Raw genomic sequence first — 17,624 nt, forward strand, 5'->3', positions numbered from 1 at the left:
CTGGTGTCTTGTCAGGACTGTATCTTATCACCTCTGCTTGTCCTTTCGGCAGACCTGTGCTTGTTTGATAGTAGAGCTGGAGTTAATGTTTCTTTTCTATTTTTAACCCACCCTAATGGGTTTTAAAAAGCTTTTTATTTGGAAAACATTTCAAGCTTCTAGAAAAGCTGCAAGGATAAGAATAGTACATAGGACACTATAGACTCTTGTTACACCTATTGTTATATATCTCTATGTGTGTGTGTGTGTGTGTGTGTGTGTATCTATCTATAGATATAACCAATATTTTTGAGCCATGTGAGAATTATTCACATATATCATGGCCCCTTAGTCCTAATGACTTCCTTGTGTATTTCCTGAGAATAAGGATATCCTTTTATAAAACCACGGTATAGTTGTCAAGTTTGGTACATTTACTCAGTCATTGTTTCCTGAATTGAACTGAACTATGGGAACACCCATTATCCTGGTTTGACCTGTCCTACTGCTGAGTCATGGGAGTGAAAAATCTAAAGCCTCATTTGAATTTCAGGTTTGAGTCGTTGAGAAAACCACAGATTCAGATTTTTCAGATTACTTTTGAATTTGATTCATTATGTGGTTTGTTTGGGTTTTTGTTTTTTTTTTTTTTTGATTCTGTGGTTCAGCTATTCTGAAAACATCCTTCTCAAAGAAAAATGCTGATACCAGCATTGGTGGATACTAACTGGACGTTCATTATTAGGTCAGGCACTGTTCTGAGCACTTTGTATTTATTAATGCATTTAAATCCTCACAACAGCCGTAAAGGAACATACCGTGACTGTCTTCATTTTGTACGTGGGGAAGTGTAGGCATGGGAATCAAATAGCTTGATCATAAATATATAGCTGATAAGGGTATAAAATCAAGATTTGAACCCAGGCTCTCAGACACCTTTCTTATTTGTTAATCTACATGCTTGTGTGTGTGTGTGTGTGTGTGTGTGCGTGTGTGTGTATTTAGCCTTCTTACATTTCACAGTGTCTTCTCTACAGATGATCCCATGCTATTTCTTGTTATTGATTGATTCTCATTGTGTCCTGTTCCCCTAGGAGAGAAGCATTCATTTTCTTGATGTGTTTATTTTGCAGCTGAAGCGAAGGTGACTGGTCCCATGAGCCCGGAAGAATGAACTCAGAAGAGGCTGTTTACACGACGATCTCCCACTCACCAGCTGTTGAGACTCTGTGGATGAAGAGCAGGATCTTATTACCTCAATGGAAGTGTGCGACCATGTTCCCAAACCAACAGCAAAGTGGATTTGGTACAGTGGGGCTGCCTAATAAATGATTCATCAGAAGTATTTGATACAAATCCGTCTTGAAGCAATGTCTTCAAATTTAGTGTTGCCTTCTTATCTGGCCTCATGTATGTTTGTGTGACCTCTGCTGCTTCTCTCTCCAGTGCCACTGCTGGCCTGAAGGCTGGATCCACAATGGAATTCTCTTCATTCAGGCTATTTATAGAGCCAGCGTGGGTTCCTAACTATTTATTGAATGCCTGTTTCATGCCAATCATTAAGCTGGATGCTTTAAAACATTTAATCTTCACAAAAATCCTATAAGGTTACACCTACTGTCTCTGTTTTGCCCACGAGGAAGAAGAGGCTCAGAGAGGTTGTGCCTTGTTTTGCCCACGAGGAAGAAGAGGCTCAGAGAGGTTGTGCACTATGTGTAAGATCACACAGTTGGCAGAATCGGGGCTCAAATCTAGATCTAGATACAAAGGCTCTTCACTTTAACACATTGCTTTGCCTATCACTGCTGCAGGGATGATTAGCCCATCATATCATCACTGGTATTCCTCTTATAAATAGAGGTGGTGGGGGGTGGGGACAACACCTGGGGGGTTCAGTAGTTTAAGCGTCCGACTCTTGATTTCGGCTCAGGTCATGTCACAGTTGGTGACTTCGAGCTCTGCGTGGAGCTCTGTGCTGATAGCTTGGAGCCTGCTTGAGATTCTCTCCCTCTCTCTCTCTGCCTCTCTCTCCCTGCCCCTACACTGCTTTCTCTCTCTCTCTCTCTTTCTAAAAATAAATAAATAAACTTAAAAAAAATAGACGTGAGGATGGTAGCGTATGTGTATGGGAAGTGTCTGAGAGGGAGGGTCAGGGAGGCTTTAGAGACACTAAAAGAACACCATGTTCCTTTGGATTAAAGGTTGATAAACTGTGGCCTGTGTGTCAGATCCAGCTCCCAGCCTGTTTTTGTAAATAAAGTTTTATGGGAACACAGCCATCTCCAATCCTGTATGTATTGTCTATGACTGCTCTCTCTACGATGGCATAGTTGCATAGTTGTGGCAGAGATCGTATGGCCTGAAAAGCCTAAAATACGGATCCCTGTTTTAGGTGATTTAGGAAGAAAGCCAACAGTTTTCATTAAGGCCAATTTATTATTTTTCCCATTGGACTGAAAAACGACTTAAAGGTTTGTAATGCTGAGATAATCATTATATTCTAATGGTGGTGGTGGTGGTGGTGGTGGCAGAGTGGGGGATGGGAGCAGGGGTGGGGGTGGGGATTTGGGGGAATCTAACCTGGGAAGGTTAAGGGGCAGGGAGTAGAAGGCAGAGGTCTGGCCTGCGGGTCCCCAGTCAACTCCTCACCCCAGACACATCCCACTCATGTCCTTCCTATTCCTCCTGCCAAATCAAGTTTCCTAAAATAACCCTTTGCTCATAAACTTGTAAGTGGCTTCCCACTTGCAACATGCTCAAATCCCAACACCCCAGCCTGGAATTTAGAGACCATAACAATCTGACCCCTACTAATCTCTCTTTCCACCCTCCTCTTTTGTTTTGTTTTTTTAATCATGAGGAAGTCATGCCAAATGTGAGTTTATATTTCAAAGCCAATTTATTTGCCTTTGATTCACCTTTTTTTAGTTTTTAATGTTAATTCCAGTATAATTAACATACAGTGTTATATTAGTTTTAGGTATACAATATAGTGTTTCAACAATTCTATACATCATTCAGTGCTCATCATGATAAGTGTACTCCTTAATCCCCATCACCTATTTCACCCATCCCCCACCCTTTAATGAACTTTTATGTAAGCAGAAAAGTAAGCATGTGAAAGTATTTGATAACAGGAAACCAGGCTGAGCTTTCCTATATGATGGCACTGCACCTAAGCTAAAACTTATAAACAAAAGGAAAATTTATAAAGGTGTCTACTTTCTAACAGTAGACATTACCCACTTATATTTTGAAAAAATACTCTAGCTAAAACTTCTGTTTTGTTTTTAAGTTGTAATATAAGCTTTTCCCCAGGAGTGTCTGGGTGGCTCCATCAGTTGAGTGTCCGACTCTTGATTTCGGCTCAGGTCATGATCTCACGGTTTGTGAGTTAAAGCCTGATGTCCTACTCCACACTGACAGTGTGGGGCCTGCAGGGGATCCTCTCTCTCTGACCCTTCCCCCATCAAAAATAGATAAACGAGCCTTAAAAATAAAAAAAAAGCTTTCTCCCATATTGCCATGTATTTTTAATAAAGATAATTTTTCATGCTGCAGAATATTCCATGTCTTTAAAAAAATTTTTTTAATGTTTATTTATTTTTGAGAGACAGAGAGAAACAGAGTGCAAGCAGGGGAGGAGCAGAGAGAGAAGGAGACAGAATATGAAGCAGGCTCCAGGCTGTGAGCTGTCAGCACAGAGCCCGACATGGGGCTTGAACTCACGAACCTCGAGATCATGACCTGAGCCAAATTTGGACCCTTAATTGACTGAGCCACCTAGGCGCCCCAAGTGGAATATTCCATCTCTCATGTGCTCCAATGTTTTCCTAATACTTGGCTGGTATTAAGGCATTGGGGTTCCTATTTCCATTCATTTCATATCTTATCTCCTGGAGTTGTTCTCTTCATTTCCCACCTTCGCTTAGGCTGTTTCCTTGGCTTGGAAAGGGTCCTATCTTCCTTTCATGACTTGTCTTAAGTTCCTCATTCCAGCTTCAGTTGTGTCTCCTTCCCTTTTCAAACTGATTGCTAGGGAAAAGTTCGGATTGCCCTTCAGACCGAGAGATGGATTGGGGCGCCTGGGTGGCTCAGTCGGTTGAGCGTCTGACTTCAGCTCAGATCATGATCTCATAGTTCGTGAGCTTGAGCCCAGCATCGGGCTCTGTGCTGATGGCTCAGAGCCTGGAGCCTGCTTCAGATTCGGTGTCTCCCTCTCGCTCTGCCCCTCCCCCACTTGTGCTCTGTCTCTGTCTCTCAAAAATAAATAAATGTAAAAAAAAAATTAAAAAAAAAGAATGAGAGATGGATTCAAAAGACTTATTTCCTAGGAAGTGCTGATGTAGTACCATCTGATCTGGACAACGACAGCACCACAGTATCAAAGGACTCACAGACACCATTATTTCCCAGTGCTGTGGTCAGGAGAATGGTTTATTTTGGAAAATAATAAATTGATAACTACCATATATTTTGTACTTCCCAGTAATTAGACATTATTCTAAGTAAGCACTTTACACACATTGTCATTTATCTTCATGACAACACTTTCAAGTGGGTATTGTTAATACTCTCATTTTACAAATAAGAACGTTGAGGTAGAGAGAGGTTACCAAATCACCCAAGGCAACACAACTGGTAGACTTGGCCTTTGAATTCAGACAGTCTGGTATCAGCATCTGGGTGCTTGGTCGATGAAACAGAAGTGTGGTCAATTCACTGTGGGCCCTTTATCTCCCTAGTCTCATTCACTCATTCACTCAAACTGCCCCACATCGTTCTCAGAGTATATGCAGAGGAAGAAGGGCTGCTGAGTAATGTTCTCACTAGGAACAGGGAGCCCGTTACTCTGTGTTGGAGAGACCTGGGGGTGGGGGGTGGGGTGGGCAGCATCCTTTTACAATGAAGAGATCAACAGACGATAAATTTGCTTTGTCCTTGGTCATTCTCTGAACTAGATGAGTCCAGAGGCATTTTGAGAGCTAAGGCAGGAGGTGATGGAAACACCCGTGTCTTCCAGTCCTCACTCATTTCAGTGTCTCCAGTGCCTAGTATAAAGCAAGCCATCATGCATAGAGAAGGTATTGTGACATAGAAACATCATAATGGCTACAGTTTAGTTAACTGCTCCTGGCATGCCCTATCCCAGGAAGGAGAGGGGACTCTTGCAATGGAGCTTATGAGAGTGGGGGTGGGGAGAAGAGATTCAGAGCGCATTCCAGAGGTGAGTACAATTGCAAAGCTGAGTCAGAGAGGGAATGAATAGTTATTGGCCTCTAGTTTGCAGAATGACATAGCCTCAGGGTTCAGAAAGATGTTAAAAGTTATCTCTGCCATCTACCCTTTCACTGCCTGATCCCCCTAGGCAAATGCCTAGCCCCTGCTTGGATACTTCCACTGATGGGGACCTCACCACCAAAGTCCATTACAGCTCTGTATGGCTGTTAGAAAGTTGGACTTTTTGTTGATTGGAAATCTATCTTCCTGTAGCTTACACTAACTGGGTCTAATTCTGTCTGTGGGATGCTAGAGAATAAGTCAGCCCCCTCTTCCATACAACAGCTCTAGAGAGTTTTGAGGTAAAAGATCGTGTCCTCTCTGACACGAGAAATTTTCCTTTCCAGACGAAATCCTCGATTGTGTCCCTTCTCACGTGGTTTCCAGGCCCTTTCTCATGTTTGTGTATACTGATTGCTTCCCACTTTGCTTAGAGCTCTCCAAATATGGAGCTAGACCACTTCATACAGTGCCAGCTCACATCAGAACGGAATCATCCTTTCGCTCCTATGAGAACGTAAATGTCTATAGTGAGTTCCTAGGATCAGAAATTTGCACTCTGGAGTTCAAGGGGGTCCAGGACTTTGGGTTGAGTTTGTTTTTAGTCAGAAGGAGGCAGAGGAAAAAAGAATTAGGTTTCTATGATTGGGAAGAGATGATAGCTAATATTTTTTGAATACTTACTACATGACAGATGCCGCTAAACATTGAACACGAATTATCTCAGTGAATCAACTCAAAAACCCTTGTAGGTGGTACTGTTATGATTCCTCTTTCATAATTGAAGAAACTGAGGCTTCAGCAAACTCAGGGTTTTCCTGGGTTTGGTGGTGTATGCTAAGATGTAGGCCAGATATGAACAGGGAGAGAGACATGGTTAGAGATTTGGTGCTTCAACAAAGAGCAGCATGTGGACTGTGATTATGCTTCAGAAAAGCTAGGATAACAATGAAAATGAGAGTTAGGGGTGAAAATAGGGCTTCTAGGGCCCCAAAGACCGAGGGGGAAAAAGCCATCCAAGGGTGGCACAGAAGGATATGATGTACAAGGCAGTAATAATAGTAACAGCCACACATTTGTTAAATGTAGACTAAACCAGGCACTTTGCATATGTAATCTCCTTTGATTCCCCACAACAACCGTAACTGGGAATTACTACTATTATGATCATGATGTTACAGATGAGGAAATTGAGGCTTATCCTGGTTTAAAAGACTCACTGAAGGCTACACAGCTGGTAGGCGGCAGTGTCAGGATTTAAATTCAGATTTGCTGAGTCCAGGCCGGGCCCTATACTGACTCCCAAAGGGGAACACTGTTGGCACCACTTAAGGGAAGTAGCTTTCTCTCCCAAGAGATGGGGGAATCCCAGAACTCATGAGGGTACTCAGGGCTACAGGGGTAACGCCTGGCAAGAGGGGGTAGAGAACCTGTTCTGGAAGAGACAAGTTTGCCAGACACTTCACATCAGTAGGGCCAGTCCTGAGGTTATTCTAATTCGATGTTTCCTCAGAAAGGCATTCCTGGAGGCCCAGGGACCTCAGTAAATACCTACAACTAGATATGCTATCTCAGAATTGAAACATAAGGGTTAAAAAAACGTCATCTGTTTTATCCCTCTGTAGTTTTTCCTTTTTTTTTTTTTTTTTTTTTTAACAATTTGCTTTCTCTTAGTTCAATGGTTCTCAAGCGTTAGTATGCATCAATCACCTGGAGGACTTGTTAAAACACAGATCTCTGGACCCTCATGCCAGAGTTTCTGATTAAGTTAGTCTGGGGATGAAGGCTGAGAATTTGCCCTTCTGACAAGCTACCAGGTGGTGCTGATACAGCTGGTCTGGGGATTACACTTGAGAACAGCAGCTTTACTTTATTAGTAAAGCTACTTTTGAAAATTTCCCAGCTGACTTGGCTGTGAAAAGGTAAGTTCAGAAAAGGCAGAGGACTTGCCCATAGGCCAGAAGCAGTGGGGGTGCAGACTCAGTGCCCCGCCAGGTGAGTACTGCTGCCAGAGAGCCTGCATAGGTTGGGGAAGATAGAAGTCACAGCCAGAAGGGACAGGAACAAGGGCGGGCAGAAGGCCCGGGTGAGCTGGGCAGGGAAGCCAGACTGCCTAAAGGAAACGAGATCTGGCAAGGGCAGGAGTCAAATGGGGCAGAACTCTTGACAAAAGCTGCAGGCTCCTCGCTGGGCTGCAGGGAAAGAACTCGGGGACTGAGGAGGCAAGGAGCCAGGAGTGAGCTCCTGGGATATGACCTGTGACAGAATTCTGGTGATCACATTTCAGCTGTGACTTGCTGTCTCCAAAGCCTCTTTCTGTCTCCTTCTGTGGTTATACCCATCAGTCATAAAGTGCCCAGGAGTTGCTCTCTGAAGTTAAGTCCTTACAGCAAGAGAACTGGGGACAGCGCTAAATGCTGTGTTTTTTTTCCCCCCTTAATGATGTGTCCCACAGTAGAAGGCAGGGTCACGGCTAGGGAGCTCACAGTGGGGCGGTTTGACCACTAATGTTGTCTGATCCCTAGGCTGCATTTCTCCCTAATGGGAAACTGACTCACTACACTGAGTCTGCAGTGCGGAGAATAGCCTTCATGCACTAGACGCTGGGTGCTTGGCTGCTCTCACTGATCCTCATGGAATTGGCCAACTTGGATAGGAGGCATCTTTCCCTTGATACCAAGAGAGGGAGCATCTCAGGGTGCCTGGGTCGCTCAGTCGGTTGAGTGTCTGACTTCGGCTCAGGTTATGATCTCGCGGTCTGTGAGTTCGAGCCCCGCGTCGGGCTCTGTGCTGACAGCTCAGAGCCTGGAGCCTGCTTTGAATTCTGTCTCCCTCTCTCTGCCCCTCCCCCTGCTCATGCTCCGTGTCTCTCTCTCTCTCTCTCTGTCAAAAATAAACAAACATTAAAAAAAAAAAGAGAGAGAGAGAGGGAGCATCTCTCTGCAAGTTTGCACACCATTTGTCCTTTTAGCTGCAGGAGCAAAATTGTTCACACAGGCCCTCCCTGGACCCTGGCCTTTAAGCACTACCCACCTAGCTTGAGCCAAGTCCCTGTTTTCCCTTTTGGGCCCTTCATCCCATTTCTTATACATGTCTGTCCAGTTTAAAAAAAAAAAAAAAAGGATTTATTGAGTGCATACTAGATGGCAAGACCTGCGCTGGGGATACAGATATGAGTAAAAGAAATTTCGACCTTCATGGAAGTCATAGTAACAGAGTATAATTGTATACAGGCAATTATAGCCTTGTAGGATAAATACTGTTTCTTATATAGAGCTCATGCCCTCTCAGGGCCTTTGTATTCGCTGTTCTATCTATAATGCTTTTTCCCAGACCTTTGTATGACTCATTCTCTCACTTTACACAATCACTTCTGAGAGAGGCCTTCCCTGAACTTCTTATGGAAAATGGAGCCCTCATAATTCTGAGTGCATATAAACATATATAATTACATATATATGTTAATAAACATATATATTAATAGTGCTTCTAAACACTGTGTGTATATATATGTACACATATACACATATATATATACACATTTATTTACTATATATACACATTAATTTTTTTTTGGCCTCCCTCCCATACTAGATTGTAAGCTCTGCAAGTGAGAGCAGGGCCTTGTCACTGCTGAATTCTCAGTTTAGAGAAATGGTACCCGATAGATACTCAATATGTATTTCCCTTCTGTTCATTCCTCATGAGTGATTGCCTAGTTGGAACTTTTCTGAGCTTCTCCAGAGTCATCAAAATGGAAGCTGAGGCCTTTCTGCTTGGAGAAGAACATTTTCAGGCCTACTTCCCCAAGCTTTCTACAGTCTGCACGGTCCTTTTCAGACCAGACTGAGCAGGTTCTAGCCCCCCACGGACAACTATAATTTACTGGCCATTAACTATGTCCTGGGCACTTCAAATACATTACTTAATCCTCACAATGCTCTACAAAGTCAGCATTATTGCTCTTATTTTATGGAAGATGAAATAGGCTCAGGGAGAGTGACTTGCTCAAAACACAGCAAGATGCCCAGGAGGGCTCTCTGGGAAAGGTCTACCAGGCCCCACCCTCTACCCATGTTTCTACCACGTTCCTTCAGGCCTTCTCCATGTTTCCACGATATCCCTTACCCCAGCCCTTTCCTTCTCACTGGACAGTGGGTTTGGTCTATCCTGGCTGCTCCTTGGCGGCGGTCAAGGTCAGGGGTGCTTAGATGCGTGCAGGATGGAGCGGGGACTGATCTCAAGGACCAGAGCTTTCCTTCCCCAGCCTTTCCCACGGGCCCGGCTGCTGGATGCTCAGTGGCCCATTCCAAGGCCTGCAGCGATCGGGAGCCCTGGAAGAAAAAGGATGCGGTAAGGAAGGAAAGGCTTGGTCACTGGACCCGCAGCACCACTAGTTTTTGCCCCTCCCACCCAGCATCGGACACCTTCCACTCCATCCCGTCCCGCTGCAGCGCGCATGCGCGGGGCGCTCCGGTCGCTCTCGCTCCCTCCCTCCTGCGGGCCGCCCTTTCACCCTGGCAACCGCGGCGCGACGACGGCGCGCGCGCGGGCTGGGCGCGGACCGGGCGGGGTCGGTTCTGTCTGAGGCTGAGGCTGAGGCGGCGGCGGAGGAGAGGGGGCGGCTGCGGGTAGCAGTGTTGGCTTGCCCGACTTCCCTCCGCCTCGCCGCAAGGTTCTTCGACGCGGTTTCGGGCCCAGTAGACATAGCCCCTGGCCATGGACTCCCAGAAAGTAAGTGGGAGAACGAGGCGCGGGGCGGCCGAGGTTGGGGAGAGGGTGGGCGGGGCGCCCGGGGCCGGGTGGGCGGTGGGCGCGCTGGGCCAGGCAGGGCTGCGGCCGCGGAGGGCTAGGCAGCTGCCCTCCCTCCCTCCCTCGTTCCCCGGTGGGAGCAAAGCGGCGCCCGCCAGGCTGCGGGGACCGCGCCCGGTGACCCGAGCTGGCCTTTGGCCCTGGGCCCTGGCTCCTGCGGGGAAGAAGGGAGCTGTCCCCATTCCACAATCATTTTCTGCAGCGCTCTAGGCCCCCTTTGCTTCTGGAGCCTCCCCGCGTGCGAGCGCGGGTTTATCCCGCCTTAGCACCAATCGAGGTGCACGGGGTCTACCTGCTGACAGGGACCGTACACGCTGCTTTAGGTCAGGAACCAAATCTGCTTAGTACCGCGCCCTCCACTCCCTCCTTCCTCGTGACCAGTTCAGAAGCAGGTCTTGGTGTTTAGTATTAGTTGAACTGGGAGAAGAGACTTAACAGTTGGCAGCGGTCCCACCCTCTTCGACCAGTTTGTTGCTCGTCACGGTTATCTGTGGCTGTTGTGGCCTGTTGTATATATACTTTCCGCACAAGTTAAGGAGCTAGTAATTTCGATTAAGAAAAAAAAAATGTTTTGAGAACATAGCCAATGTTTTGAATGCATTTAGAGTTATTAATATGCAGTCATAATCCCTGTATAGGTTAGTAACCACCCTTTTCTCTTTGTTAGATGATAGTAATTGAAGTATAGTACAGTAGAGGAGGGAACACAAGTGTTATTAATAATGTAGCAGGGAAAAAGAAGGGCATATCCAAGAGGCCATTCTTTTCTATTATTAGATAGAAAGCACTGGAAAGACTTATTAGAACAATGGTTTCTCTAATTTTGCCTGGATTTCACCTTTTCAAGGGAAAGAAGCACAGGGGACACGGGAGAATAGTGTAGTGATGTGTTAAGCATTGACTATTCTAGTATTTTACTAAAGTGCACACGATTTGATTGCAGACATCTTGAAACTCAATTGGGTAAACTCAGTTTTATTTCCGTGACTATTAGTAAGACATCTGTAAAAAATTACATTTCGTGTGTTTTGAATATGTATGTTTAAAACATCTCTGCCTAAATTCGTAAAACATGTCACGCCTTATTTAACTTTTTAGGTAAAAGTCACATGATAGCTGAATGGATGTTGGTTCAGGGCAAACGGAAGAGCAGAGACTTAGAGTCCTTGAGTTCCATATTGCTATTTACTAGCTCTGTGCTCTGGAGCAAATTACTTAACTGTGATTAATCTAGTTCTTCATTTATGCAGTGGATGTAAGAATATTTTATAGAGCTACTGTAAAAATCAGATAAAGTAATTCATTATGAAAAAGTGTTAAAAGTGTTTTAATGTTTACAAAGTACTAAGATACTCTGTGTGTTATAAAACAGAATTTGAGAAAGTATTTTAATATGGATCAAGGACTCAAGAGTTGGCAGTTGTGGCTTCTGCAAGTTCATACCACTAGCTAGAAGGCTAAAATTTGAACTTATTTGGTCTCATTCCATATGGTGTTTTTGAGCACCTACGAGTACCGTATGCACTTTCCCCAGAGGTGGCAGAGAATTAGGTGTTCCTTGTGGTAACTTTGAAAATCAATTTCTTAATTTTAGAAAATGTGTTTTCATTTCATTTATTGGCATCAAATAATATTCTTATAAAACTCTTTGTTTTATTGCTTATAACAAGTATCTGGTATTAATGCTTATAACCACTTTAGTGCTATGAATTTGAGCTTTTTTCCCTCATGAACTATTGCAGAATCACTTACATACCTCAACTAATAATGAACCAAACTGTGTATTTCTTTTTAAGTAAGTAGTACACCCCTGGCATGATTTTTCTTCCCCATTATAAAATGTTACAATGCAGATAGTAACAGGGATGGTACTTCAGTCATTGTAAGGAAAATGGTGAGGATGTCTTGAATATATACCTGTTAGTAAGGCATTGGGATTTGGGCTTCGAATTATTGGAGGATGTCTTTGGAGCCAGGTCTCCAGTCCTACTACTATCTCTGAGCTGAATGAGCTTGGGAAATTTGCTGTGTGTCTCTATTTCCTCCTCTATAAAATAGAGATAACAATTGTATTTACCTCAAAGGGTTACTGTGAGGATCATGTTAATTTTTAAAAATCCTTGGTGCCTAGCATATGTAAGTACTGCTGGCTATTGTTATGAAATTCATAATCCCAACTTCGAAATAACTTTCTTTTGTTGATAATTTGTACAACTTTTTCTAATCCAATCTACCATTTTTAACCTTTGTCCTTAAGTTTTAAAATATGTTTTCTGTTTTTATGTCTGTAATAAGTGATTTCAAATGGTGGTGTCAAAGAAGAGTTGTTAAATCCTAATTGAAAGAGGACTGGGAGTTCTGACTCATGCAGTCTGACAATAGAGGTTAAGTTAACTGGACAGTCTTACAGAAGCTTGATGGTGGCTAGTCAGCAGATGGATTAGCTTGACCAGCTGCTTTTTTGTCTGTGAAAATAACTTGGACTTCAGTGTTGTGTTAGCAACAGATGCTCTGTTTGAGTAGAGGAAGAAAACATAATTGCCTTGGGTATGTAAGGCATACTGTTGGATACAGAAAACCACAGTATTATCTCCTAGAAATAAACAGAAGGATTTTGTTTACATCGAGTTTCTGGGACACTTTTGCGAACAGGATGTGTTATGGATAGGTGGCTTTGTTTGATACTCAAACCTTTTGATTATGTCCTTAAGTGGTTTTAAGATAAAATCCCAAAGGTTTCTATACTTGATTAAATGTGTATGTTCAAAGAAACCATTGAAACAAAAAGACATTTACACCTTTCTAGAATCTGGGTGCTTAGAATTTGATAGTTAAATTTTTGCACAAGAGATCTGTTTATATTCATAGGGATTGCTGTTTCTAGGAAAGGTACATGCTGTAGGAATAATAAAGGTGGAGAGGAAGGGGATCCCAGAGGAAGGATGTTGCCAAGAGTATACATTGTAAATTGTTTGGTTTTCCCCAGTTTTTCCTGCGTATTCTTTACTTTCCACTTGGAAAGTGGTAGTGACAGGTGAGGGGTTGAGTGTGCAAGATTGGACAAACCTAGATTGGGGAGATTGAGTAGGGGGAGTTTTAAAGCATGACATTTGGTAGCAAGTAGTATGTCTGTATATATGCTTCCTTATCCCAGTTTCCTCCTCTACCCTGGTATTTGCTATTTTTTTTCTTCATATTGTACCTTAGTGATTCAGAGACCTCCACCATATCCAGATAACCAACCATCTCATGTTCCAAAATTACTTCTTCTTGGTCAAAAAATAATATTTCCTGAAGAAAGGAAAGAGAAATGAAATTTGAATATTGTTCTGCATCCAGTATTGTGTTAGATTGCTTTAAATTCTCTCAATACCTCTTATTCCTGTTGCGCAGATAATGGAAAACCAAACTCAGAGGCTAAATGAGTTGTTCAGAGTCACGCAGCTAGCAAGTGATAGTCTGAATTCAAAGTTGGTCTTTCTTCACAGCCCAAGCTTTGTTCATTACCACCCTTCTTGCCTGAATTTTTTGCCTTTAAATACTGATATGATTAATTAAAATTCAAGATGTTATTAGGAATGAATCCCTATAGTTTTTTTTTTAAAGAAGCTAATTAAATCTAGTGAAAACAGTTGACAGAAAGTATAGAACACAATTTATATAAAAACCTGGAACTTGGTCTCGCTCAATGCCCCATATAAAATCATTATTTTTCTGTAGAGAGTGTGTGTGTGAATGTGTATAAAATCCCCTCTCTGCAGTTCTTTTTCTTTTTTGATGGAGGGTCTTAGCTTTCTAAAGTAGAGCTGTGAACAGGAAAGTATAAGTGGAGTTTTATACACCCTAGCCAAACAATCTCATTCATTTCCATGGAATGGATCAAAGTAATCTGGGATATATAAGGCATGAGGTACCCTCTTCAAAGGACCGTATTGACATACTCATGATCACTATATTTAAAAAGATAGATTCAGGGGCACCTGGTGGCTCAGTTGGTTGAGCATCCGACTTTGACTCAGGTCATGGTCTCACAGCTTGTGAGTTTTGAGCCCCGCGTGGGGCTCTGTGCTGACAGCTCAGAGCCTACTTTGGATTCTGTCTGTCTGTCTCTCTCTCTGTCTCTCTGCCTCTCCCCGGTTCATGCTCTGTCTTTTTCAAAAAAAATAAACATTAAAAAAAATTAAGATATATATTCATTTTTTATTGAACTTGACAGTTCTAAAAAATTGGAAATACTGTAGATCCTTGAATAACACAGGAGTTAGGGGTACCAACATGCCCCCACAACAGTTGAAAATATGCATATAACTTTTGATTCCCTCAAAACATAACTACTAATAGCCTGCTGTCGATAGAAATAGTAAACCGGAAGCCTTATGGATAACATAAGCAATTGTTTGGCACCTATTTTGTATATGTATCATATACTGTATTCTTACAATAAAGTAAGCTAGAGAAAAGAAAATGATAAGAAACTTGTAAGAAAGGGAAAATATATTTACAGTACTGAGCTGTAAAAACTCTGTTTATAAGTGGACCTGTGCATTCCAACCCATGCAGTTCAAGGGTCAATAGTGAAGCAGATTTTTTCTTTTTTCTTTTTTTTTTAAATTTCCACACAATGTTTCTTTGCAATGCCTGGCTGAATGTAAGCAGGATTATTCATGCAGTAAGCACATATTGAATGTTTACCATGGTGATAGATAATCCACTCCAACCTAGGGTGGGCAACATTTTCAAGTTGGTAGATTTTGTCTCCATCTTTCTTGTATGTATTATATCCTCAGTTGGCACTCTTCCCAGCCACAACGTTCTAACAGAATCTGGTCTTAGTTATTGACATGTGTTGATTGGTAGCTAATTTTGTACTAATTTATAATAAAGTGTTGGCACAGCCAATCTGTGCACTTTTATAAATATAAGTAACACAAGCTTATTGTAGGGAAATAGGAAACATAGATAAATGAAAATCACCCATAATCCTGCCACCCAGACATAACCTCTTTTAACATTTGTACGTATTATGTTCCAGTTTTTTTTAAACATATATAGAACCTTAAAAAGACTACGTATCATGATGTGGTAATACTGCTTTGTAGTTTGCCTGTCCCTTAATATATTATGAATCTTTTACCATGTTAATATCATTCTACAACACTTAACAATTCAGAATTCTTTTGTATGGCTGTATTATTTGATTTTTAATCAGTGCTCTTTGTTGTATATTTATGTTAGTCCCAACCTTCTAGTGTTATAAGTAACGCTGAAATGAACATCCTTGTAGCCAAGTGTCTGCTTATACCTTTAATTATTTATTTAGAATAATTTTTTTAGAAATGGAAAAAAAAATTTGTAGAAATAGAATTATTGAGTCAATGTGTGTATACTTTTAAAAATCTTTGATATGTATTGCCAAATTGCTCTTTTTCAGAAGGGTTGTTAGTTTATACCACTACCAGCAGTACCCAGGTGTGCTCCTATCTTCATTCCCATTGCACCTCCCCTCAGTTAGGTGATGGAACCTCTGGTTTCCTTGGCTGAATATGAGCTTTGTAGACTTCGTTGAATGGAACAGCCAATTCAGAGGTCACTGCACATGGATAAGGCTTCTTTAGCTTCTGACTCCACTATATTTCTTCAAATCCTTTGTAGGGGGGGTACCTCTTCTGTCCTAGTCGGGCTTAGGGCAGAAAGACAGCATTCTCCACCAGGTCTTTTATTAGATTTTTCCCCCTTTGGATTACCTCAGTTGCCTCTGTAAGCAGGTAGTGTTCCTAACTGTTTTGCTGTTAAGAGAGGACATGGCTTTCTATCAGTTAGCTATTTGTGATGATCGATTCCTGAATTTCTCAACAATATATAATCTCCTTTTTCACCTCTTCACATCACCTCTGAGCACAATACTCTTGTTTGTGTTGGCAGAGCTATGGTCAGCTGATAAGATTCTGATTGTCTAGCTACCAGCTGGATAGAACTTTCTGGATTTCAACTCTTATTACCTAATTCAAAGGAGAAGTCTATGGTGTGGCATGATGCAAGTGCCATCATTCTTGGTGGCATCAGGATATGTTCCAGAAATGCTGTATCCTGACTTCATTGATCCCTTTTCTCTGATTGCAGGAATGCTATACTTGTTTTGTATCGTCCCCGGCAGTGTAAGCAGCCTAGGGTAGTGTAAAAGTATAGGATCGGGAGGCAGCTTCTAGGTTTGAATTGTGACTACCACTTGATAGCTATGTGATCTAAGAAAATTTCTTAACTCCTTTAACCTTCCTTCAACTATAAAATGCAAACACTGATACTTTTTAAAAATCTATTGTGATGATTAGAAAGATATGCCATGTTAACAGTTTAGCACGGGGCCTGGCACATAGAAAGTGCTTAGTAAATACTACTGAAATGGCCATAATACTAGTTTGACCCTCTTATTTTTTTTTTTTTATTTTTTTTTTTCAACGTTTATTTATTTTTGGGACAGAGAGAGAGACAGAGCATGAACGGGGGAGGGGCAGAGAGAGAGGGAGACACAGAATCGGAAACAGGCTCCAGGCTCTGAGCCATCAGCCCAGAGCCTGACACGGGGCTCGAACTCACGGACCGCGAGATCGTGACCTGGCTGAAGTCGGACGCTTAACCGACTGCGCCACCCAGGCGCCCCAGTTTGACCCTCTTAAATTGTAGATCGACTAGTGATATTTGCAGTGGTTCTAGGTTTGTGTATCTCAATGGTCTAGAAAACTAATGTAGAATTTGAATCAGAAATCTTCTCTTGGTGTGAGTAGATGCTGATAGAAAACTCTTACATCAAATTGTTCTCATGACTACTTGGTTATTGAGGTCCTCAGATTCAGACTAGCATATAAACCTGGGTATAATGATTTTCTGCCACTGGTTCTAAGAACAGGAAGGTTCTGAATCATAATTTCAGGAGCTTGTTACACTGAATAGTTTCCAAGCAAGTAGCCCAAGTTGGTAGTTTTTTTTTGGATGCAGCAAAATTAAGATTCAACATTTGAATTTGTCATCTTCACATATATTAGGCTAAAACCAGTGGAACCTTGCCACTTCAAATGTTGAAAGTCATCATGTTCTCAGACTTACAAGATGATATGTCTGTGTGTAAGAATAGCTGTTTTTGTTGCCCTTATATGTGGCAGGGTGGGACATGTTACAAGCTTTTGATCAGCTTCAGTTTTTTTCATTGTTGAAGTAAAATCGTAGTGTGTTTGGTGCCCTTAGGTATTCTTTTCATGTCCCTCTGATCTTTACTTTCAGGCAGTACAGTGTGATAATTAAGAGTACCGACTCAAGAGTGAGACCGCCTTAATTTGAATCTGGGTTCTGCCACATATTAGCTCTGAGATCCCGGGCAAGCTATTACTTAACCTCTATACCTCAGCTTCTGAATTGGAAAATGGTGATAGTAATAGTGTCCTACTTCTTAGGATTCTTGAGAGGATTAAATGAATTAATATATGTAAAGGGCTTAAAATGGTGCTAGGCACTTAAGAGTATAGAAGTGTTATTTATTATTTTGCTCAGAGACTATTGAT

The 17,624-nt window shown here is 42.2% G+C and overlaps 2 protein-coding genes across 6 annotated transcripts in view; both read left to right on the forward strand.

Moving 5' to 3' along the window:
- Positions 1–2,254, forward strand: part of SLC44A1 (solute carrier family 44 member 1) — a 206,114-nt gene extending 203,860 nt beyond the window's left edge. The window contains exons 16-17 of the transcript XR_006295036.1: positions 1,113–1,637; positions 1,681–2,254. The gene's annotated coding sequence lies outside the window, so the exon portion shown is untranslated. The remainder of the gene's footprint in view (positions 1–1,112; positions 1,638–1,680) is intronic.
- Positions 2,255–5,613: 3,359 nt separating this feature from the next.
- The window catches only part of FSD1L (fibronectin type III and SPRY domain containing 1 like), a 76,411-nt gene continuing 64,400 nt past the window's right edge, over positions 5,614–17,624 (forward strand). For 2 of the 5 annotated variants that reach the window (XM_043567065.1, XM_043567066.1), the window contains exon 1: positions 9,786–9,993. In XM_043567065.1, the coding sequence (XP_043423000.1) occupies positions 9,979–9,993 (15 nt within the window). In that variant the 5' untranslated portion in view covers positions 9,786–9,978. Of the gene's footprint in view, positions 5,777–9,785; positions 9,994–17,624 lie in introns of those variants that run through there. The other 3 variants (XM_043567067.1, XM_043567068.1, XM_043567070.1) reach the window with 2 other exon arrangements.

Source organism: Prionailurus bengalensis, chromosome D4 (genome assembly GCF_016509475.1).
Source record: "Prionailurus bengalensis isolate Pbe53 chromosome D4, Fcat_Pben_1.1_paternal_pri, whole genome shotgun sequence".
Taxonomy (NCBI): domain Eukaryota; kingdom Metazoa; phylum Chordata; class Mammalia; order Carnivora; family Felidae; genus Prionailurus; species Prionailurus bengalensis.